The sequence below is a fragment of the Capsella rubella genome, unplaced genomic scaffold (assembly GCF_000375325.1).
Source record: "Capsella rubella cultivar Monte Gargano unplaced genomic scaffold, Caprub1_0 scaffold_1, whole genome shotgun sequence".
NCBI classification, from domain to species: domain Eukaryota; kingdom Viridiplantae; phylum Streptophyta; class Magnoliopsida; order Brassicales; family Brassicaceae; genus Capsella; species Capsella rubella.
Genome location: NW_006238923.1, coordinates 2,657,711 through 2,682,288, shown reverse-complemented (window position 1 = coordinate 2,682,288; position 24,578 = coordinate 2,657,711). Strand labels below are relative to the sequence as shown.

The 24,578-nt window shown below is 36.8% G+C and overlaps 3 protein-coding genes and 1 non-coding gene across 5 annotated transcripts; 2 read left to right on the top strand and 2 right to left on the bottom strand.

The window, feature by feature from the left end:
* Nucleotides 1–491: 491 nt before the first annotated feature.
* Nucleotides 492–16,109, bottom strand: LOC17900286 (DNA polymerase epsilon catalytic subunit A). The gene is made up of 49 exons (XM_006306512.2): nt 15,799–16,109; nt 15,485–15,550; nt 15,310–15,369; nt 15,118–15,213; nt 14,546–14,706; nt 14,312–14,400; nt 14,016–14,233; nt 13,458–13,544; nt 13,239–13,373; nt 12,855–12,977; nt 12,656–12,739; nt 12,147–12,311; nt 11,886–12,062; nt 11,557–11,670; nt 11,315–11,419; nt 11,028–11,146; nt 10,759–10,903; nt 10,547–10,641; nt 10,283–10,388; nt 10,130–10,209; nt 9,853–10,029; nt 9,590–9,674; nt 9,372–9,452; nt 9,149–9,292; nt 8,532–8,627; nt 8,180–8,380; nt 7,941–7,998; nt 7,718–7,860; nt 7,225–7,622; nt 6,950–7,079; nt 6,674–6,871; nt 6,523–6,597; nt 5,778–5,968; nt 5,295–5,475; nt 5,149–5,213; nt 4,768–4,900; nt 4,557–4,658; nt 4,388–4,471; nt 4,046–4,120; nt 3,843–3,902; nt 3,511–3,773; nt 3,383–3,431; nt 2,857–3,017; nt 2,693–2,759; nt 2,218–2,322; nt 1,988–2,107; nt 1,709–1,897; nt 1,296–1,402; nt 492–1,010 (listed from the first exon to the last, which is right to left on the bottom strand). Exons 1-49 carry the CDS (start codon nt 15,955–15,957, stop codon nt 641–643), a joined length of 6,492 nt encoding a protein of 2,163 aa, XP_006306574.1. The 5' UTR covers nt 15,958–16,109; the 3' UTR covers nt 492–640.
* Nucleotides 16,110–17,550: 1,441 nt separating this feature from the next.
* On the top strand, nt 17,551–19,260 carry LOC17897636 (arogenate dehydratase/prephenate dehydratase 6, chloroplastic). Its single transcript, XM_006306369.2, has one exon. It carries the CDS (start codon nt 17,871–17,873, stop codon nt 19,092–19,094), a length of 1,224 nt encoding a protein of 407 aa, XP_006306431.1. The 5' UTR covers nt 17,551–17,870; the 3' UTR covers nt 19,095–19,260.
* Nucleotides 19,261–19,966: 706 nt separating this feature from the next.
* TRNAG-UCC lies at nt 19,967–20,038 on the bottom strand. The gene has a single exon. It is a non-coding gene; the product is annotated as a tRNA-Gly (tRNA).
* A 273-nt stretch (nt 20,039–20,311) lies between these two features.
* LOC17898217 (GABA transporter 1) lies at nt 20,312–23,101 on the top strand. 2 transcript variants are annotated; one of them, XM_023790157.1, is made up of 7 exons: nt 20,312–20,480; nt 20,574–20,804; nt 21,661–21,945; nt 22,038–22,168; nt 22,311–22,422; nt 22,540–22,550; nt 22,641–23,101. In XM_023790157.1, exons 1-7 carry the CDS (start codon nt 20,387–20,389, stop codon nt 23,019–23,021), a joined length of 1,245 nt encoding a protein of 414 aa, XP_023645925.1. In that variant the 5' UTR covers nt 20,312–20,386; the 3' UTR covers nt 23,022–23,101. The 2 variants fall into 2 exon arrangements, with proteins under 2 accessions (XP_023645925.1, XP_006307476.1); XM_006307414.2 differs by having other exon boundaries at nt 20,313–20,480; nt 22,311–22,550.
* Nucleotides 23,102–24,578: the final 1,477 nt, after the last annotated feature.

Genomic DNA, 24,578 nt, shown 5'->3' with positions numbered 1-24,578 from the left:
TTCCTTTTCGGTAAATTAAAAACATTAACTGCGATCGTTGACATTAAAACGGCGAGTACTTTTCTCGTCATCAATCAAAACGGTTAGTTAAAAACCCCAATCGGTCAAAAGAGAGCCAACCGCCTTGACGTTTTGATGTTCTATGCTCAAACATTCGGTTGTTTTGTTTTTTTTCAAACGTCAAAATTTCCAATTTCTCACAATATATACGTTTACCTTTTGTTTTGCATGTGAACGTAAGCTCGGTGTCCTTATTATACGATGTCTCCCTAGTACTTTATCAAAATCCGTTCTCGCGATTATTCTCTGTTGTATTTTCCAATCTTCATATAATTACTTTCTTATACACAATCTGGCAAAATGGCACCGAGCTTACGTTCACATGCAAAACAAAAGGACCATGGTTCAAGGCTTTGGCGCTGATGTCGTCCCTGCAATTTATCGCTAAGGATTAGAGTTAAGGTTCAGGGGTTAGTTTTTAGCGATTAGTGTTATTTCACCTTTCAGAAAGTTATTATGTAATGCTAGTTAGTTCATATGATTTGTCACCATGGAAAGACAATTTATTTTGCGTCTGTTAGGTGTAGAAACTATGCACAAATCAATTAAGCTATAAATGATGTCAATCGCTATTGTTTCGTCAGCAGCTGGTGAATTGTAAAATCCAAGAGGTACATTCTTCTAACATTTTAAACCTTTGACGTTTTGCTATATCCAAGAAAATCTCCATCCTCTTGTGGAACTCTGACCCGCTCTCCTTGCATCTAAAGGAACCAGAACACTCACACTGCTCTGTCAAATGGGCGGCTTTCACCTGATTGCACCTAATGCAGACTAGATCCTGCATATGGTACATTCTCTCTCTCTGTCTCACCATCTGAAGAAGACTATTCTCCATCTGCTCTCTGTTATATATTTTCCCACAATGTGTATCCGCACATGACCATTCTTTCTCTGTTAATAGATCTGGGTCTCTGCATAAATCTAGGTCTCTGTAGGCATCGCAGTTGCTGCAAGAATAAAAACAGTATAATCAAAACTTGGTGAGTTCTTTTTCAGCCGGCTTACTGCTTAGTACTGCAAAAAAGTCAAGTACTAAAAACAATAGGCGTTGTGTTTGGGAATAAGATAATGGTAGCATCTTTGCTCTGGGATTTGGGGGTTTAAGGCGTCTTTCTTTTCTTTTAGTGTTGCAGACAGAGAAAACAATTTATCTATAAACTAGAGATAACAAAATGAACAGAATGCTTATTTGAATCACGAAAAATTGAGCATTTCTTTTGGTCAAGTAATACCTGCAAGCAACATTCGGTAAGATGCAGGAGGGCCCAGGATCAAGAAATTCGGCTTCAGCAGAAAACTCTTTTACGTTAATGTACTTCAACAGATTCTTTCTCATTACCTATAGAGAAGAGATTACGTCAGCAACATTGTAGGTCTAGAGAACAAAAATTGAGAAGACAATAGTTAACACCCATCTAAAACTATACGGCTTTTTTTAGGTAAACATAGTTCACTAATCAGATTTCTGGAGTTTAGATTGGATTTGTGAATGAAATCAGTTACAAAGAGGGTTTCTAATTATACACAGTAGATAAAAAAATGCTTCATCATTAGAATTTTCATATCCAAGATTAATCCATTCAGAGGACTTGTCATATTGAACCAGTGTCAGGTTAAATGAAAAATGAATGGGTGGAGTATTTACCAGAACCTCTTGCTCGACATTTTGGTCAAGAGCCAGAACAGCAGAGATAATCTGTATAAATTCTAACGTGTAATCTCCTTTGGTAGCTTGACCAGAAACCCGAGATACATCTGAAACGTTTATCTCCTTCATGTGTGACATGATATCATCGACCTTCTTAAAAAGCATATTTATGAAGTTGGGTCGAATCTGCATACCAGAACACAAAAACAAAAACAATGAGGAGACAATTTTTTCAGTGAAGGAAAAGTAAATCAAACGCATTGAGTTTAAGACTACCTGTTCTTTTAGGTATTCTACCATCTGTGCCTCTAAACTCTCTGAACTCCCCTTTTTCTTCTCTAATGCAAATTTCCAGGGGTCAAATATAAACTTGGCAACGATTATATCAAAATCACTCTGCCAAGATAGATGAAAAGCATAAGTGTTCAAGAAAAAAAGTCCATGTGTTGCCACATGTTTATCGTTTCCTAAATGAACCTTTATTTGAGTGGGGTCTGTCTGCAAACCTTAATATACTCGGGTAAGTGTCGTGCAACACACCACTTTGGTTCAATAGCCACTTCGTCAGGTGAACTTTCATCATCAGTAACTCGGATACCAGTGTAGTTATACTAAAATGTTAAAAAAAAGAGATATCTTGATGAGAGGGTAAAAATAAGGAAAGGCAAGATCAAGATGTCTGATTAAACAAAAACAAATGATGGATGATAGGATTTTAGTAGAGTTCCTTGCAACTTCGACATAACTTTTTAACCATCAAGGTGAAAGGATTTTACTTATCAGTTATTCCTTGGCCCATTCTGGTTTACTGGAATAACATGTATTGAGGTCCCATGGATTGTCACTTTTTCATTTCCTCTCTTTGAGGCTCAATTTTGTGTTCAGGGGTTTGTAATTTTATAATTTACAGCAACTTTTGCCATGTTTAGCAATCAGAAATTGAAAATACAAAAGGGGAGTATAAGAAATAAGAATTCCAACCTGATCCATGAAAAGTAGCGAGTGCCAGTAGTGAACCGGCTCGAGCAATATCCACTCAAAGATATCACTGTCAGTGGCATAACACAAAAATGATGGCAGGAAAATGAGTGCAGTCCATTAGAGATATAGTCATAAACATATATACTGGCAAGGAAGAGACCAACCTATTCCCCACCGCTGCAAGCAAGCTTTCACAATAGGCCTTAGCAGCAGATAGATCAAATTTCCCTGTGTCGATAATGACCTTTGAGAAGTCTGAATATATTATTATAGCACTCAATCTCCGCAAATCAGTCAATAGCAATGCGAACACCTTTTGCATGACCTACAATATTCATGAAAAATGCAGGATGTAAAATGGGTTTATAATTTAAAAGGCTAATAAAAAAATAAAAATAAAAGTTAAAAGGCTAATAAAAAGTTAATGTAATGGCAAATCTCAAGATCTGAAGGTGCCTTGGGAATTATATGTTTTGACAGGCATAATCCAGACCAGCAAGGAGATATATATTGTAAGCTACAGATTCGATAAAATGAATTAACTGAGAAAGATTCAGAGAGAGAAGGGGGATGTAATATAAAGTTTGCTGATTTATCCCCACCAACTCAATTTTTCTTTTTGTCATCAACTATTATCAACACCAACTCATTTCTATCTGATAAAAAGCAAGACAGTCAAATATTATTTACCTTGTGAAGCATGAGATGAAGAGCTGGATCATGGAGCTTAGAGGAAGGGCTACAATAAGAAATTACAGATTGGTATTATATGAGTCAAGTTTAAAGTGAACATGTTACAAGATGTGACATAATTATACCTGCAGAGCCACCAAGATAAACGTTGCAAAATGGAATCAGCATATATATTGTCATATTTACGCACATCAGCCAAGCAACTCTGAATCAATTGTTTCAGGACACGAAATGCTTGAGCACATCCAGTGGTCTCATCAAAACTGGTGTTATCGTCTGAATTAATTCCTCTAGGATTCACATCCTGTTCAAATCCCAAAAAGACCCCTCCTTCCATTTCATTCACCAGGTTGCTTTTCAGAAGGGCATTAACAGCCAAGTTATGGATCTGAACATTGATTGTACATTAGAACAACATCCAAAACAGCAGGATAATTAAAGCAGTTTTTGTTATGACCTTTAGCTCCACAGACACTTTTCTATATGCTCCAGGGAATACCAAACTTGTCTGTTGTACCTGTGTCAAAGACGAATGCCAGTTTATCACCTTGATAGTCGCATAGAAAAAATAACATAGAGATGGGCGATGATCCTGAAAAGTTCGCAGAATCCAAAAGAAAAAAAAAAGAAGAAAAAAACTAAATCCATTTGATGACATACCTCATCAGCAAAGAATGCCTCTTCATTGTTTATACCTCCAAGGTCTGGAACACCATTATCTGACACCCAAAGGACCTGTGATACAAAAGGAAATTCAATGACAGGGAAAAACTGCTCTTCTCTTTCGAATTACATAATTGGCAATCTAACAGAAAAGAAAAGGAAAAAAATAAATCAAAATCAGTGTTATAGAGAGAACATCCTTTTGCCAAGGTTTCAGGAATAGGTTTAAAGCTGTAGGCAGAGAGCAAGAGCAAAAATACAAACAGAAAAAAGAAAGGCAATTATTGTAGCAGCGGAACGATTAAAAAAATTATAAGTTAGGAATTTTGAAGAGCAAACCTGTTGCTGGTCACGGAGTGCCCTGGACAGGAAGATATCTATTGTGAATGTTAGCCAATCAAGTCCAAAATTCCCCAGAGGCACCTAATCAGTTGTAAAGGATATGTCAATAACTGCAAAAAGGCAATATCATGAGGAACTATTTTTCCACTTTAGAAACATAACCTACATGGGCGTATCTTGATTGGGCAATCCTCCGATCCAACCACTGAAATGCTGCAGCACAACGGAACATTGCTATTTTTGCTGTTGGACGTTGCCAGGAGACAGGCTACACATTGCAACCACACCACAAATACATAGGTACTATTTGATCAAAAAAACGTCTATCATGACAGAAAAGGACAAAAAGTAGCCAATAAGTTTGTAAGTCAAGGAACCTGATAACTATTGTCATCGCCATTGAAGGGAATCCTCACACATGGAAAATCATCTAGGGCCTTAAGACCTTCCTTCATGGAGTTAAAGTCAGGGCATTCAATGACAGCAACAGTTGGTCCACAATTTTCTTCTCTGCAAGAAAAGAGAATCAATGGGACAAGTCAAACACCATGGATGATTTAACATAACCTTACAAGAAAAGTCCAACAATCAAATTCTTTTTGTTTTATTTGACAATTAACTTAAAAACTTATCTAATTTACCAAATTGTTCACAGGAAAAAACATGTGCAACTGATCAGCGATAGAAACACTATTCGATTTAACATGCGGGCGAAACATTCAACAGGTTGCACTGCTATAAATCAGGGAATGACTTACCTGTATTCACTTATTGCTTTTTGTATAATCTTCTTGGCAGCTTCGGGATGGTCAACATACTCCACCTGATATTCAGCATTCACAAAATCTTAAAACAATGCAGGACTATTATTGCAGGGACTATCTGCGATGATTTTAGAGCATACCTGGAAAACGATACTACCCCAAGACAATGTATTAATTGAAAATTCTTGGCAACTATCTCTAAACTGTCTCTCTAGGGAAGATGGTAATAATTCCTTGCTGCTAAAAGGATCAACTACCACGACAGACATAAGCTTTGACGCATGACAATATAAAACATATAGAGCACGCCCTGCTGAGGTACTGCAAACAAGTAAACCATGAGATAAGCATTACGGATTGGATAAATGAAACCACATAACATACCCAAAGAAGAAGAAATACAATAATACAAAACAAAGGTTCAAAATGTTGATGGGACTAATTTGAGAGAGCAGCAGAGTTAATATGACAAGACACGTAGTCATGTAAACACTCCAACATTGTCACTAAATACCTACTACAATTTTACAATAAAAACATTCTTCAACTTAAATTGCGTGAAGTAGAACTGGTTTCCATTGGAAAAGGGATAGTCATGTTGCTTAAAAAAAATGGAGCTCTACCTGTTATACAAGTAAACAAGTGGAATTGAACGCTCCAGGTAGTGACATTCAGTTGTAGTTTTCATATGAAGTTCACCAACTTTCCATCCATCTTGGGTGTTACGGTGCTTGGCTGTGTTATCAATTTTGCATACACACCCAATCTGACATATAGCACTAAACTCCAGAGGCACCTTCGTTTCATATATGCCCTGCCGAAGACAATTATGAGACTAGCAAGCATAAACATGGTATTCCCTTGATGAAAATGAAGGTCAAACATGCATGATAACCAACAAGTCATCCGGGTGGTTATCTGGCTGAGTGTCTTAATAAGCATTAGAACAAAAGCACAATTCTCACCACGAATACAAGTCATTGGGTCCTATTCACATTATATTCAAATAACAAAGAAGACAACAATAACGTGCACCCTCACACACACACACACACACACACACACACATAACTGAAATTAATATAGCTACACTTAGCTTGTAAACACCTTTTCACGAGTTTGCCTTATACAGGGTACTTGATGCAGTAAATTTCTATAGCATTAACATTTATAGCAGATAAATTCAGAGTCCCAGACACCACATACAATTCGTCTACTCACCAAATAAACTGGCACCAGAGGTCACAGATTTAAGAGTTAACCAAACAAAGATTTTTTTTTTTAACACTTTTAAGACATGTGATGGGTATTTGATAAAGGTTGGGATTCTGATTGTACTTAATTTGTTGAACTTTTAAAAGACGTCACCTCAATTTCAGGGTTGGCAAGAAGAGCTGCACGCATTTTGCTTTCTTCTTTAAATTGATCTTCCTGAATCTTGACCTGCAAAGAAATAAAGAAAATTGTAACTAACTATTAGGAATTAAAGGGAAAAAAGTACAGTGGTTAAAATAGATACCTCAATCAAATTATAACAAGGCCTTCCATGAGGAAGAATCTTGTTGACACACTTTCCCGGGAACTTTTCTACTGTCGGAGCTTTGGAATTAACATAAAACACCCTTGGGATTGTCAATGGGATCTTAAGCATCAGTCCTTCCACAACCACCCAAGCGAAAAATTGCCCACTCAGTGGACTTGGGACCAGCTGTAGTATCTGAAAAAGGTGGAGAGACAACATTATAGGTTACAAAATATTAGCCATATATATAAATACATTTAGACTCTTGCACACCTGCCAATATGAACTAGTCAATGCTTCTTCTGGCCTCCTAAAGTATGAACTTACACCTCCTCTTCCCAGACCGACTTTTTGATTTATCTCATGAGCATCGATCTGCTTAGAAGATCTTACATCACCCAACCTACAAAAAGAAGGAATACACAGTCAACAAGTTCAGAAGCTTCTAGTAGCAGTGGATGTTATATTGAACTACTTTTTGTTCCAAATGGAAATTTTCTTGTAGGAAGATTAATTTCAGGCGAATATATACCATTATGAAGTACTACCTTCGTTTTTTATTCTTCTCTAATGTTATTTTCCATTTTCTCTTTTTCAGTTCAAGCCATCCTTGGTAATTTAAGTTCTTGTCAATGTTCTGAAATGAGATATCATGGAAGTCTGGATCGCAGCTCTCTTTCTGTTCATGTTCAGACTGTTTTTTCTTGACTTCAAAAGAACGTGCAATTGGCTTTGGCCCTTTTACGGAAGGCCTGTTTTCTTTGCAAAAATCCTCAATATCTTCCATATTAACTTGAGTCACCAAAGGATCTGGGTCCAACACACAATCTTTGTTTGCTGAACTGAACATATCAACTAGTTTTCTCTGGCGAAATTTGTCCTCTTTCTCACGGACCTTTTTGTGGAGCCAATCAGGATGATTCACCCTAGGTACAGGATTTGCTACCTAAAGAGGTCAGAGGTCATATAAGTCGTTACATATTTATAGAAAGAATGTTAAATGAAACAAAACAAAATACGGTAAGAATAGTAACAATGAACCTTCTGCATTGCAGCAGGAATGGTAATAACTTTTTGGATAGCTGAACTAAGGCGCTGCTTATAATACGACCAGTCAATAATTAAACGAATTCCGACGTCTGATGATGTCTTGCACCATTTTCGCAGATAAAACTTCATAATTCCTGTGAATTTGGAAATTTGCATTACATTTGATCGTTAAGAACACAGCATAACTAATCACACCATATAACAGAATGTTTACCCGGCTTCGTTGTTTCAAATATAGCAACAGGAACAGCACGTTCACTAACAGGTGTCCCCTAATCATGAAAAAGTTGTTAAATCGCAACAATTAAAGTACTATAAGCAGTGTCAATGAGACACTATACTAGAATAGCTGAGAAAATTCCATAATGGATAGTAAATACTTTTTGAGATGTAAGCAACATTATTAATACAGATTGCATGTGTGACGACATTCTAAGTTTGACAGAAATGTACCTTTGGTTCACAAGCAACGATGTATTGGCAACGCAGTCCTTTATCTTTGACCATTGAATCACCAAGAAATTCAGCCAGGCGTTTTGCTGTGGTCACAGCACATGACTTTTGCTCACCATAATCTGCTAACGATTTGCTCATTGTGCTTGATTCTGATATATAATCTAACAGTTCACTATCGGCAATATCTTTTCCTTGATTCTGTAGAAAATGTGAAGGAAAAACTGTGAGCAAAGTGACCCAGTTGCAGATAAGAAAATTTGGCAGCATTTATATGAAATGCATTTCTCCTCACTCAGTAGAAAAAAAATATCAACTAAAAAAAGAACAAGAAACGAAACATTTCACATACATCGAGTAGGTCAAGCCACCGATTTGCGACGGCTGCAACAGCAGAATAGCACTCTTGAAGAGTTGTTCCATGGAGAAATTTGTCAAAAAGCTCGGCCTGTAGGGAAAGGATAGAAAACCATATTATGAAGCAGGGACTGACGGCTCTACATATATATTTATCAAGTAAAACTCAGCCTAATTTCTTGGGATGCTTGCGTCTAACAAATCATGAACGTCTTACTACATTATGCAGCCCATATTTGACATGAACTTAAGTAAACACAAGAATCCAACAAATAGAATGGAAATGTTTATCAAAAGAAAATGAAATATGCATTCTGTCATATAACAGATAATTTATATATTACTTTCTTTTGTTAATGAACAATGAAGGTAGAAGAGGTGGTATCGATACTTGCTAAATGGTCACCTGAACAAGCAATTTAGAACCAGTTGAATTTTCCCTAACAGATAATGATTTTGGCAAAGATGTCGGAATTAGAAACTTAAAAAGACTGCTAGAAAGAATTACTAATACAATGGGATCAAGTGAAATACAATCGACCGCATTGACCCTAAAAATAGATGAAACAACAATTTGCTGAATCATTACAACACAAGAAAAGAAAAGGATACCTGGAAAACTTTAATGAGTTTTAGCTCCCCTCTACGCTTGATCTCAAAACCCTTGAGTTCTGCTAAGATTCCATCATGATTGAAAACAGCATAGCGCTTCTTAATTAAGATTCCTTCTTCTTTCGAGGCAGGAATAATCATTGCCTGAATGGAGGGGATTTAAGTATTATTTTTCAGCAATCAAAGAGTAGCACACGTAAAATATCATTAAGTTTAAGCATACCTTGTACGGTCCATCCACTTCAAATTCAATTGAGCATTCACTATGTGACGTATACGTCTTGCGTTCAGGATCTACAAGAGTCTGTTTCAAAACCAATAATTAAAGGGAAAATAGAATCCAGACACAAGAAATAATATTTTCAGAACCTCAAGAATTGTATCATCTTCCTAAGAGACTGAACACATAAGCTATTTTAAGTAAGGAAAAGCTTGGCATACCTGATATTGATCATTTGTATTATTCTTTGCCACATCAACATTAAGCATTACACAAGGATAAGAGATTGTGAGTTTCTTCATGTCCCTGCAATTAGAAAAAACAATTGATGGTGTACTTAACTTTTTCAGAACCACAAGAAAATGTAATATCCCCTAACATGGATATAAAAACTGTTGAATATATCTTAAAAGTGAACTATTGTGATATATTCAAAACAAAATAGAACAAAAGACTTCCTAACATGGAGAGATCAAAACCTTACATCGTTTTAAATGTAAAGTTCTCAGGAAAAGATCCAGGGAGACAACACCATATACCATCTGTATCCAACTCAAGCGGTTTCCCAATTCGCTCAATAAGCAAACGGGCATTCTGGATGATTTTGGCTCCAGTATAGGTAACTACACCAGCCATTTCCATGGAGTACCATCTTGCACCCCTGAAATTGTTTCAAGTAAAGCTTGGGGTCAACCTAAATGGGACAGACAACGATACTAGAACCAAAGTCCAGGCTGTTTGCAAGAGATCAGAGGACTCACTTTCGCATGACATATCCATAGAAGGAATTAAGTATACACTTATGAGCTAGCTGCAAGGAATCGTAAACGACTACCATGTCCTGTTCAAAATTTTAATGTCACCATCTTGAAAAAGTTTCAGAGATCTATGAGCAAGTATATACAATAATGTACCTGTGCTTCCTGGATCTTGATTGAATTACCACTTGCCTTGGCCTCAGACAACTTTCCCTTCCAGACCTTATTAAGTGTTTTGTATTCATACCTCCTATCTCGAAAGCTTTAATTGCATACAAAACATCAACAAATAAAAAGAAATGAAAGTAATTAGGATTTGGCTAAACTTTTCATCATAATCAGTTGTATGTTCACACAAAAGACTAAACGTCCAAACAGAGTCTCAATGAAGATCAAGATGGGAAAACAAAAGCCACGCACCTCCGAACAGTGTCCACGTAGAAAGGGTTTTCTCTCATGCATATCCCAGCCTCACGAACTTCAGTAATTGGCTTGTCGAGTACTCGTTTATATGCCTGCCAAATGCAAAATGACTTGCCATCATACATTCACAGTGTGGGGAAAATATTACTATGAGAGAGAGAGAGAGAGAGAGAGACGAGAGAGAGACGAAAGGAAGGTAGAGGGAATACCTTTTGACAATATTTTTTAAGTCGTTCTTTTAGCTTAGTTTGTTGTTCCACCTTTGGCAGATCAAGGAATGATTTTGAAGACTGAATATTTGCACCAGCATCAACAAATTCCGACTCGATCTGCTTCTTCAAATGGTAATAGTCACTGCCAAACCAGTTGAAACAAAGTTAAGAACTTAAGACTAGACCACAAGGTTTAAATCCATAATTAGCTCCAAAGATATATAATTTTTTTTTTTTCTCTAACGAAAGATATATAAGTTAAGAACCTTTTCTTTCCCATGAATGTCACCCCACGCCAAACCCATTCAAGTTTTCGAAGACAGGTCTTTCCGGGGCTGTTGAAGTCACATGCTGTGCAAACCTCATCCGTAACTATTGATGGTGGCTGAAAAGTAGAGGAAAGTTTCACTTTATATAATATCTTTAGGGATTTTTCCATTCTTTTGTAAATGAATAACCTCCATTAAGTGATGTTGATAGATACAGATTTACAATTGCATGTTGCAACAAACAATCCGTCAGTTAAAAACGTGCAAATAGAGATCAGATGTACCTGAAGCCTGTTTGTTAAAATGATATTTGGATACATCGCTGCGACATCGAGGTGATATATAAGAGGCCCCTCTTCACGTATAGGGTCATCTCGTAATTTCTCGAGCTGCAGAACCAATAAAACCGCCAAACCATAACAGAACAATGTCAGCCAGTCAAAGGGACAAGAGAAATAACATGATAAAAAGATTCAAGGGGACAAGCATAAATCAGTATCTTTAATTCAGAAGAGGAATTTAATACCTTTTCCTTGATTTCATCCTTCACTTCATCATAATTGGAAATTGAATCCATTTTCATTTTCCCTTCTACAGTGATCGCATATTCCAGATCCCGACCAAGGTTATCAATTAGTTGCTGGCATTTAAAGCGTCCAATATCAGAGAGGTGCAAAAATTAGCTATGACAACATCATGCGCACAAGAACGGGAAGCATTTTGCATGAATCCATTACAGACTACATAGGTATATACTATTAAAAGCACCACTTCTGATGCAATTACAGAAAAAGTACTGCTCAACAAAGAAATCAACTAAAATTATATTGAATAAATATAAAGCAGATAACTTGCCTGGTATCCCGATGAATCGAGCTTAAAACTGGTTGGAATATCAGATCTGAAAACACCACTTTCGAGGCACTCTACATGACCACCAATATATGTCTCACTTTCAAGAAGATGATTTTGGTAGAATTTCTCAGGGTCAGCTTGATTTTTGTTGGGACATATAACATTTGCCTTGTAAGCCTGTGCTGAGAACAAAGACTTCCAATTAATAGAATGTGTCACAGAGTAAAGATTGCTGAAGAGGTGTAATAGATAGGAAGTCACCTGAACCATCAAAAGCATTTCACAAAGCGTGCCACTCCCTTTGCGTAAAACCTCATCAGGGACCATTGGGATGATAGTCGCGAGAGAAAAAATGAACGGATTGACATATGTCATGTATAGGTAATAAGTTGCAACAGCATCAGAGACTGAGTAGGAGGCCATTGTCTGCAAAATTGTTCCCAGTATGGGATAGAAATAAGATATAAACACCTAATTCCATGCAAATCTTGCACGTACTAAGCGGTAAACTAGAAAAATCTACAGTTACGACCCCATTAATTTCTTGAAGTCTATGTCCGCTTCTTACTGTTGTGTACAAATAAGACAATAAATTTAACATGAGCAGGACATTTCTTCAACCCTTAAAGAGGCAAAATAGTTGAATAACTTGATCAATTATCACTAATTTGTTTGTTACTCTATAGCCCATTCCAGTATCTAACAACCTGCTCTAATAGTAAAAAAAATAATGTTAAGCAGAAATAGCAGGATTAAATTCTCAGCAATACCTGTGGCTTTTCCTGCGCAAACTTAACCATGTCCTCTGGGTTTACTTCCAGAGGATCATAACCCAGTTTTGCCTTCGTAACAGCCTGAAATTTAATAAAAAGGCAATCATAACTTAAAATTTACCATGAATTCCTTAACAGAAGGAATATATAATTGTAAAAGTTAAAATAATTGCCAACAGAAAGAAGTAGAATGAACCTTCAGACCATGGCTTCCCTGAGGAAGATAGCTATCACGTTTCACCCAAGCAAAACAATCCAAATGGCAAGCAAATTTAGCTCGACATTCACCTTGATTATGATCACAACGGAATCCCAATTCCTGCAACCACGAGGAAGAAAAAAAGACATCTGTTGAATTGCAGTTGATGACACTATGATCCAATAGAAGATAATAGGAATGAGATAGGAACAGACGAGTAAGATGCAGAAAAACAGGTTAAAAGAAGAAGCAAAAGAAAGATGAAAAAAAAAAAAAAAGAGAAGCAAGAAATTGAAGTTTCTGAAATAGAACTGAGAATAGAAAACCATGCAGACAGAAAAAAAAATTATACAAATAACAACGATGGAAATATTTGCGTACCTCATTCATTTTTATTCCATGATGAGATGCTCTCCGTTCTATAAATGGCCAGTCAAAAAAGTCACCGTTGTATGTAACATATATACCAGGTTTCAACTCTTGCATATGAGAAAACCATTTTTGGAGGAGTTCAACCTACAAGACAGACCCAAGAAGGCAACTCGCTTCTATATCAAAGTTTCTTGAATAATATTCAAATCAGGAGAAAATTTATAATACCTCGTCTTTAACATTAGTCACTTTGAAATAGCCTTCAAATTCTGGTTTGGGTGTATATTCCAGATCTTCTATGTCTTCGCCAACACACTGAATTAAGTGCAAAAATACAACGTTTATAATCAAAAAACCAAACAAGATTGACGTGATACAAATATTCAAAGGAAAGGATAGAGCTGAATATAAACTAGATATGACATATACAATGAAAACCTGTTAACAAATCAGAAATCATGTTTTAAAATTATTTAGCAGAATAGTACGCTAGTCCAAAAACAGTCTTAAAGTCACATCATACAAAATCAATTAAACGTGTGGGATAATCTTATATGAATTGTTTCTGATTTCTTGAGGATTAAGAGTAGAATAAATAAAAAAGGAAAACACTCAGCGTATATGATTATTTCCTCTGCTGATTGCTTGACCTAATCTAAAAGATGGCAAAACAGGAGTATATAGCAGCTTCTCTCCATTAATGATATAAAACCTCCTCCACCCATCATGCAAGATATCATCAATATGATAGCAAATTTAAAACAGACAAATTCCTACCACAGTTACCTCTCTGTTAGTAATTAGAAAACCTTGTCCATCAACCATGTAGGATATCATCATAATTTGATCATATTCAGCATCCGGAAACTTTAACGGAAGCTTTGTTGTCTCAATATCGAATGCACAAACACGAACTTCTGCGCGTTGAAGAAGATCTGACCTCTTCTCTAGTATGACATCAGTGCTGGAAATACTGACATTGTACCATTGCCCACTCCTCACATCTGGACACCAAGAAAAACATCATGATGTTGACAAACTTAGGGACTAAACAGACATTTTAGACTGACTAAACTGGTTACCATTATCAATTGCAAATCGAACATGATAAGGGACATCGTACTCGCGGATGTCCACAATAGAGTCTAAGCAATCTTGTGGACGTTGTTCTCTGTGTTCCAAGAACAAAAAAAACACCATCAGGATAGCTTAAATTTCTGAAACTAAACTTGAAAAAATAACTAAGAAACTTCTGATATTAAGAGGTATATTTGAAAACCAACAAAACTCTTGAATGATTTAGCCTAGGATTTTACCGTTTTCCAGCCAATATGGACTCGTAAGCTTCAAGTGCATCAAATTTAGCCTGGTTTCGTTCGACAATGTGCAACACATCCCTCTTGACTTCCATCAATTGTTGCACAGTATCAAATGATACTTTTAAATATTTCTTTTGCAGGCCAGATAGATGATTTTTCTGCTCATGAGCATAAGAGATGAAGAAACTCAAAATGGTAAGAAAGCTAGAAAGGCACCCTACGAGAAGTAACAACTAAAGAGGTACTGAAACCTTCATATCCCTAAAAAAAAAAATTAACTTTAAACTACAGCCCATGTTGCATACAAGCAAAGGCATAGAGATATCACCATATGGATGGCGAATCACCTTTTGGACTTATTACTACAAGTGCTAAGTTTTTAGGTTAAAAGAAGAGAATAATAACTAAAGGTTGTAGCAAAAGTTTCTGATATGAGTCTTTACAGAGAAAACAACAGCATTAATCAACTAACAGAAGACACTGGTCAACTAAATCACACAATCAAGATGAAATTACACTGGTAGAAGTCAGACTTAAACTAATAAACAGGTTATGCATTGCTGACTTACAAGATCAAGATCCTCTTTTTCAACAATCTCGATATCAGCAACTTGTCTTTCATATCGGCGTCTCAAGTAGGCTTCAACTTCCAATTCCATCTTGTCCTGTAATTCGGCATTGCAGTTTTATTGAGATATAGGAAGAAATTTACATGAGTCACTAAAGTAGCATTCAGATGATAAACAGAGATATAATCATACTTTGGTGGCAGCATAGAAGTAAGGGCGGAACTTGTACTTGGTCTTGAAAGAAAACCCATCCTGAAAAGAAATCCTCAACACAGTCAACACTTAGAAAATACAACAGCAAAAAATATAAATGTTCATCAACTTATACGAAGCTGACATAGTAATGACCATGAATGAAGCAGCTCACCTGAGTTACAAAGTAAAGGTCCACGCAACTAAAGACTTTCCCAGTATCGCGATCTTCCCAAGATGACTACAAAACGTAGTAAATTATAATAGTTATCGTACTTTCGAATCTCTGTATAGTAAAAATAAAAAAATGATACTCGCACTTTGGCATCTCCTAGAATCCTAAATTCTCACAGTTAGGGAGTTTACTGTATGGCTCAATCGCAAATGCCTATAACTAATTCATATATAATCAAGTCCGAAACTAACTCTAATACTCTCAATTAACAAAAGGTTGGGTCGAGATGAGAGTGCAGTTATGGGAGAACTCACCGATGCGAAGGTGAGTAGCCACCCAAGTCGCGTTTCACCTTCAGAGAAAAGCCCAAATCCGAGTTTAGATTCGAGTTCATCTTCTGCAGTGTTAACTACTTTGGGCTTCTTCGACCACCGTGAGTCCTTTCGATCCCGTCTTCGATTATCCCCGCTCATTGTTCGGCGAAGGAAAAAAAAATAAAGCGGGACAGAACAAATCAGAATCCTATATAGGAGGATTGACCCTTCCTGGAGAAGCTCCGAAGGTGAATTAGTTTTTTTCTCTCCGAGAGTGAATTAGGGTCAAAAACAAAAAGGGCTTTTACTGATGTAGGGCTTTGTGGATGCTGGAGAAAGTGAGTGAAAGTCTGTAGGAGAGAGAGAGAGTTTTTTTTTCCTTTTTTTTTTTTCATTTTCCCGCGCTTTGGAACTTTTAACCAAATTACTGAAAATACCCTCACTTTTGGAGTCAAATCTTATTGGGTCAATGTACAAGCCCATCTGTAGCGAATTTGGACCTGCTCCAACATTGAATTGGACTATGCTTTTTTAAGGTTTGTAGTCGAACTCGACCTGAGTCTCTCTCTCAAGAGATTTTTGGTTCAAAAACCTATCTGGTTTGACAAAGAAAGAAACAAAAGAAGCATATCTGAAATTTGATGCGCACTTTTATTTTGGATTTCTAGCATATTCAGGATATGTCATTATGAACGCTAATTTGAATGTTTCAATTACTTATTTTATGCTATTAAATGTATGTCATCGTCTCAAATTCCACAAAACGTGGACCACAAAAATATAATACTTAAGAAATTCGAGAAACGTCCAAGAAAACGTAACGTAATACGGTAATAGTATAAAATAGCTAACGTTGTTCAAGTCGGCAGGTCTTGACCCTCTTTCTGCTTCTTACTCTCGTCAATTAATTGAAACATCAGCCCATCTGGACCATAGATTCACATAACTGCGTAGATAATAAGAATTTCCCCAATCATTTTACGTGTCATAATTGGTTCAGCTGCTGACTGCTGAGCCACCGGCACCGGCACCAGTGTCTAAACCTACTCGTCTGAGAGGATTGAGGAGAGAGACAGAGTCGAAATAAGTAAATTGGGCCTCCTTAAACCCTTCACAATGGGCCTTATATATCTGCTTATGGTCATCTGGGCCGTATATAAATGGAAAATAATCCCTAGATTAGTAAAAGAGAAGTACAAAATTCTCTTCCGGGTCAGGTTAAATTAAAAAAATTATCCAAAATCTCAAATTGGATGTTTATAATCGGATAAATTAATGGGTTCGGGCTAGATCCATTGCCTATTTTTTTGCTTACTACAAAACCGAATTTTATGATGTATATATCGTAGATACTATCCAAAATATCCAAAAAAAATCCTAACTACAAAATCATAATGGTTAAGATTTTTAAAAATTATGGATAAAAATTTATTTCTTTTTAAACAATTCACTGTTCCCTAATTTTTCTATTTTGCAGCTTGCAATTTTGATGTCTTTGGAAAACGATGGAGAATTAGAGATCAACAACGTTGTCCCCAATAAACTCAAGATAAAAATATGCAGCAACAGATTAGTTAGTCCTAATTCTTATTATTAGATATATGATTTTGATTAAGTGTCCAGATTTTTTTTCCTGGTTTCCTCCATATTTTTAATGAACATAACTGATTTTTTTTTTGGCTTTCATTTTGAAATAATAATTGTTAATTAAAAATAAATGAAATAATAATAAATATTATATAACACGTTAAAAATAAAATAAACCTGAAATCATTCCTCCGCGCTGTAGTGCGGATCCGATCCTAGTGTATTTGGATTTGCAAATCAAAAACAATGTAAACTCCGGATCGGGTCGGTTTTAGTTGAATTTCGGTCAACTGCCGGTATGATTTATTCAACTGTGACTTGTAAAGGTGGGTTGTGGTAGGTAGAGATTTGGCCACACAAACGAACTGTACCCTACACTTTTGCTTTTTCCTTGAGCTCGAAAATTCTAATTCGTTGACTTGACGCCATTGCCTAGCAATGAAAGCTGTATATCATCTTCTTCTTCTCCACACAATCTGAACCCAATGTTAGGGGCAAGTCAGCCGGCGCCGGCAACTGCACGAATGGCGCGTTCTGGTCGTTCTGAATGGCAGACCTCTTGCGCTATTCTAACAAGCAAGGTTGTTTCTCAAGAGCAATCTGAATCTTTACCAGTCCCTCCAGTTTCCGGCGGATTTGATCATGTGCCTGCCGTTAACGGCCATCATAGCGCCGCGCAAATGAATCTAGTTCCGATTGAGAAATCTGATGGCAATCCTTTGGTCCCGCAGCATCGTCATCATCAGCAGAAGCCTCTCAGCGTCACGGATCTCTCACCGGCTCCGATGCACGGATCTAATCTACGTGTAGCGTATCAAGGTGTTCCTGGCGCTTACTCTGAAGCAGCCGCCGGTAAAGCTTATCCTAATTGTCAAGCTGTACCTTGCGATCAATTTGAGGTAGCGTTTCAAGCGGTGGAGCTTTGGATCGCAGATCGTGCTGTGTTACCGGTTGAGAACTCTCTCGGCGGTTCTATTCACCGTAATTACGATCTTCTCCTCCGTCATCGTCTTCACATCGTCGGCGAAGTTCAGCTCCCTGTTCATCACTGTCTATTGGCTCTTCCCGGCGTCCGCAAAGAGTTCCTCACGCGCGTGATCTCACACCCTCAAGGACTCGCTCAGTGTGAGCACACGCTTACCAAGCTGGGACTCAATGTCGCACGTGAAGCCGTCGACGACACCGCTGGAGCCGCTGAGTTCATAGCCGCTAACAACCTCCGTGACACAGCTGCAATAGCGAGCGCACGCGCCGCCGAGATTTATGGTTTGGAGATTTTAGAAGACGGGATCCAAGACGACGCGAGTAACGTGACGCGCTTCGTGATGCTGGCGCGTGAGCCAATCATACCAAGAACAGATCGGCCGTTCAAAACTAGCATCGTGTTCGCTCACGAGAAAGGCACGAGCGTGCTTTACAAGGTGCTTTCGGCTTTTGCCTTCAGGGACATAAGCTTGACGAAGATCGAATCGAGGCCGAATCATAACCGTCCGATCAGGGTTGTCGATGATGCGAACGTCGGGACGGCGAAGCATTTCGAGTACATGTTCTACGTCGACTTTGAGGCCTCCATGGCGGAGACGCGTGCTCAGAATGCGTTAGCCGAGGTACAAGAGTTTACGTCGTTCTTGCGTGTGCTAGGGAGTTATCCCATGGATATGACTCCTTGGTCACCATCATCGTCAACATCATGTACTTCTTCATCGTAACCATACCATACAACTGAAAATGTAAATTTGTAGATGACAACGAATTTTTTTTTTTTTTTGTTGATCCCGTGTGTTTACAATTTAGAAAGTTACCCTAAACATTTTACTCGTTTCTAAAGAAAAAACGCTAGTCGAAAGTTTGGATTGTGAGTTAATTTTTAGGCCTGCTTCGTGTACACCTGCCAATTTAACACCTGCTTCATAACCAAGAAACTTTCAAATGTAAAGACAGATGTATTATATGGGAAGATGAATAAGAAGGGGAAACATATGCATTAATCTAAAATGGACCGTAAAAGAAGAAAAAAAAATTATCACCGTGCCAGATTAATCCATAGTGTCGCAAAGACACAAAGCACTTCTGTAGTTAATTTACTCACTGATGAATATTAGTATAGTAATTATATATGTACAAGTACAACATTGGTTGAGGAAGAAACAATAACCGATGAAGATGATGATTATGCTGGAGGCCATGTGGTGGGTGGGTTGGTGACATGACGTCGATGAAAGGTGGGGCTAGGGGAAGCTGACGAGTTGGTAAAAGAAATAATAGTTGAGGGTGGTAGGTTTGAATGTATGATCATGAGTTCGTCTTGTCCTTTTAAACCAACCGTTCATAAAATCATCGAATTTAAGGCATAGATTGGATCATTACTTGGAACTGGTTTTGCTTGGATGAATGAATGAAATATTGTTTGCACACAAAAAAGAGTTTGGATCATCTCTAAATAATGAAAATCTTACAAATTAATCGTCCTCTCGTGTACAAAAGATAATAATAATTGTAATCTTATAATCGTACGTCCGCTCATGGAGCTTTGTTTGCCTGAGAGGATTAAGCAACTCGTCATAAAAAACCTATAAAGAAATGCGTCTGCCGGGAGTCGAACCCGGGTCTATTGCTTGGAAGGCAATTATCCTAACCGTTGGACTACAGACGCTTTTGTTTATGTTGAATATAAAATTTTATTTATTCAATTCTATATTTTTATAAGCACATGCTTAAAAGTTGACCTCATTGACCCAACCCCAGTATCGCTTATTAAATGTTGGATGCAATATATATTGGCGACGTAGAATATATTGGCTATTTGGCTCGGCTTGTTATGTCTTGTAAGTTGTAATAATAATACCCTTGTGATGTTTTAAATAGATAGGAAAGAGACTGTTTCTTTGGACATTATTATATAAAATGATAAATGATATGACATAAACTGTTTCTAAAGTGAGTAAAGCATATAAATCAAGTGGAGACAGAGAGGGAGCAACTAAGAGGAAGAGATAGAGAAATGGGTGGAGAAGAAGAGGGATCAGGAAATAGTAAAGAAAAAAGAGGGGAAGAAGTAGTTGATGCTGGTTCTCTCTTCGTCCTTAAATCCAAAGGTAAGTTATATAGATAGACATAGTCACATCATATAATACACAACAAGGCAAGAAATTTTGACGCAAAATATATAATTTGATGATGGGAACTAGGGACATGGTGGCACTGCGGATTCCACTTGACGACGTCGATAGTGGCGCCGCCGCTACTTAGTCTACCGTACGCTTTCAAGTTCTTGGGATGGGTCGCCGGAATATCATGTCTAGTAGGAGGAGCGGCCGTGACTTTCTACTCATACACACTTCTGTCTCTCACCCTCCAGCACCATGCTTCCCACGGCCACCGCTACCTCCGGTTCCGTGACATGGCTTACCATATCCTCGGTAATTCTCTCTTTTTTTTTCCTTTTTACCTTTCCTTTATCCATATTTATCTTTGTGAATTTCATTTAAATTTGTTGACATGTAGTTAACGACTTACGTGTCTATATGAACTTTTACATGATATTTCATCCACACACAATAAAGTATTGTATTATATATGTGGATTATATCATTTTTGAATTAGGTGTGGAAAACGCAACTTGGAATACGTACATACATTAATGTTTTCCGATTGATACAGAAGATGAACCGAAATTTATAACGCAATTAGAATAAGATTGGTTTGGACTCCTCAAAATTTTGTTCTTGTTGGCTTACGACTTTACGAGCATAATATATTTCTGTAGAGATATAATTTGTTTAGTGTTTTGATTTTCAGATATTGTATAAGAAAAAGAAAACCACGTATATGAATTTCATCATATAATATTATAATTTACTGCTTTATGGTATGATTCGTGCCAATTTATCGGGAGTCGGTTCGAAAAGTGGACCATTCCACTCATATCAATGATTTATATCTCTTTCTCGGCCACGTGCTCATATCTAAGTTTTTATATTCAACTTGTCTACGACTTGCGTTTTTTTTTTTTTTTTTTTTTGTCATGTTAATTTCAACTTTAAAAGTATCGTGTGCCGATGAAAAAGAGGTAATCCCACGTAAGTAATGTTGGATAGATGATCTATCATAAATCCGATCTGCTATATAAAGTAATCATGTTCGTAATGCAATTTTAATTAGTTTTCTCAATCATGCATGTAAGAATATAATAAATTAACCTCCCGGCTTAAACAACGTTGAATAATTTGTATCCTCTGGAATTAAACAACTCATGGGTTTTTGTGTTGAATAAAGGTCCGAAATGGGGGAGGTACTACGTGGGACCAATACAAATGGCGGTGTGCTATGGTGTGGTTATTGCCAATGCGCTTCTTGGAGGCCAATGCCTTAAGGCAATGTATTTGGTAATGCAGCCTGATGGGGGAATGAAACTCTTTGAGTTTGTGATTATCTTTGGAGCTTTGCTTTTGGTTTTGGCACAAATCCCATCTTTTCACTCTCTACGGCACATCAACTTCTTCTCTCTCCTCCTTTGCCTTCTCTACAGTGCTTCCGCCTCTGCTGCTTCCATCTACATTGGTACTCTTTCTTTACTAAACCTCTCACTCTTAAATCTTTTAGAAGCTAATTTCATAAGATGGTAAATCCAATATTTCTTTTTCAATTACTAGGAAAAACATCAGATGCACCAGAGAAGGATTATTCAATCGTTGGTGACCAAGAAACTAGAGTGTTTGGAATCTTTAATGCCATAGCCATTATTGCCACTACATACGGCAATGGCATTATACCCGAAATTCAGGTTTCGTTTTCATAATTTCTTGGTTTCTTTATATAAGTAGAACACGGCCGCCACTTTAAAGACAGTCACACACACACGACCGAAAACGTATAACTAGTGTTTGATATATGAATATGAATCTTTGTCTTCTTTTGCAATACAGGCAACAATAGCAGCGCCAGTGAAAGAAAAAATGTTGAAAGGATTGTGTATGTGTTACATTGTAGTGATAGTAACATTCTTCACCGTAGCCATAACAGGGTATTGGGCGTTTGGTAATAAAGCCAATGGACTTATCTTCACTAATTTCTTAAATTCCGAGACAGACCATTACTTGGTTCCTACTTGGTTTATTTTTCTCATCAACCTCTTCACCGTTCTTCAACTTTCAGCTGTTGCTGTGGTAAATACATTACACAATAAAGTCTGACGACATAACTATGCTACATTTGTTTTCACATGTAAAGTTCCTAATTTTGAATTATATACGCAGGTATACCTACAGCCTATAAACGATATACTGGAAAGTGTAATCAGTGATCCAACAAAGAAAGAATTCTCAGTACGCAATGTCATCCCTCGACTAGCTGCTCGTTCCCTCTTCGTCATGGTGGCTACAATCTTCGCGGCAATGCTTCCATTTTTTGGAGACGTGAACTCCTTGTTAGGTGCTTTCGGGTTTATACCTCTGGACTTTGTTCTACCTGTCGTGTTCTTCAACTTCACGTTCAAGCCATCTAAAAAGAGTTTCATATTTTGGATCAACACTTTGATCGCCGTGGTCTTTTCTTGTTTAGGAGTGATTGCTATGGTCGCCGCGGTTAGACAGATTATTATGGACGCCAATACGTATAAGTTGTTTGCGGATGTATAAAAAACACATGCAAGCTTTCCGAGTGAGATACTGAGATTGTTATCTATACTATTAATTGGGAAGGACAACTTGAAGCCAAACACTCCCTAATTCAAAAAGAAAATTTCATGAAATATATTCCAGTTGCCAAACAAAACTATTGACAGCTATTGACAGCAAAAAAAAAAAAACAATCTATATTTATGGAAATCATAATAATATTTTACCATAAAAAGTGGACAATTAATTTCAAAATTAAATATATGTAAACATGTCTATTTTGAATATACATAAACATATTTAATATTAATTTAATATTTTAATATAATTTCGAAATTAATAGTATAGATATAGAATGAAATCTAATAAAACAAAATCATCATATATCTAAAAAACAAAGATAACATTTTTTAGATTAATAAAAAGATAAAAAAAATATGTTAGCATATGAAATAATCAACTAATCAAATTCTACATAGTATATATACATAACTGATCATATCATCAAATTTTTAAAAAATATATAATTTTTAAATATAAATAAAAATTAAACAAATCAATAATTAAATATTTGTTTGCTAAAATCATGCGAATAAACATTTTAGATCACATAAATTTCTTATTTTTACATAAAAAATATTCATATTCAAAAAACAATCTAGCAATTAAAGCACAAAAGAAATCTATAAAATGTATCATTAATTCAATTAGTTAATGGTTTTTTATTTGGTCAAACAGTTAGCTTATGATTATTCTAAACTTCTTTTTCTTATTAATTTCACACAATCTTAACAAAATAAATCTTCATCCATTGGGAATTTGCATATCATTACTATTAGCCCTGGGCAAAAAGCCCGTACCCGAAGCCCATACCCGAACCCGGCCCGTTAGGCCCGTACCGAACCCGAACCCGATTAAAGAGGATACCCGATCGGGTTTTGGTTTTGAAATTTCCGGGTTCGGGTCCGGGTTCGGGTAAACCCGAAAACCCGACCATACCCGATTAAACCCGATTTCATTCATGCGACATGCCTTTGTAATTTTGTTGATCAATTCATGAATCATGCCTTTGTAATTTTGTTGATCGATTAAGATTTTATTGCCCAGAAACTGATATACTCGAATCGATTTTCAATATTTTCATTCCCAAAATTTATCTGAGGTGAGTTCAGTGTGTTCTCTCTCTCGTACGTCTCTCTCTCTAGCACCATGTTTATTGAATTCAGTGTGTTCTGCATCGAGTTTGAAGCGTGTTTCATTGATGACGAAGCTCGTCAAGTTCGTCTCGTCAAGTTTAAGGCGTGTGTTGTGTTCTGCATTTTTTGTTTTTGTTCTTACTTCTTAGTATTGAAGCGTCAATCGTTTGTGTGATTTAGTGAAGTCAGTCATGGAATTGTGGTTCTTATATAATGGAATGATTGGAATCATGTGTTCTTATATATGCTTTGTGTTCTTATATAATGGAATGATTGGAATCATGTGTTCTTAATTATATATGATTTGTGTTCTTATATATGTTCTCTGTAACTCTTTTGGTTTCTATGCTTAGACCCTTTTGTAGATGATCTTCTTATAGTA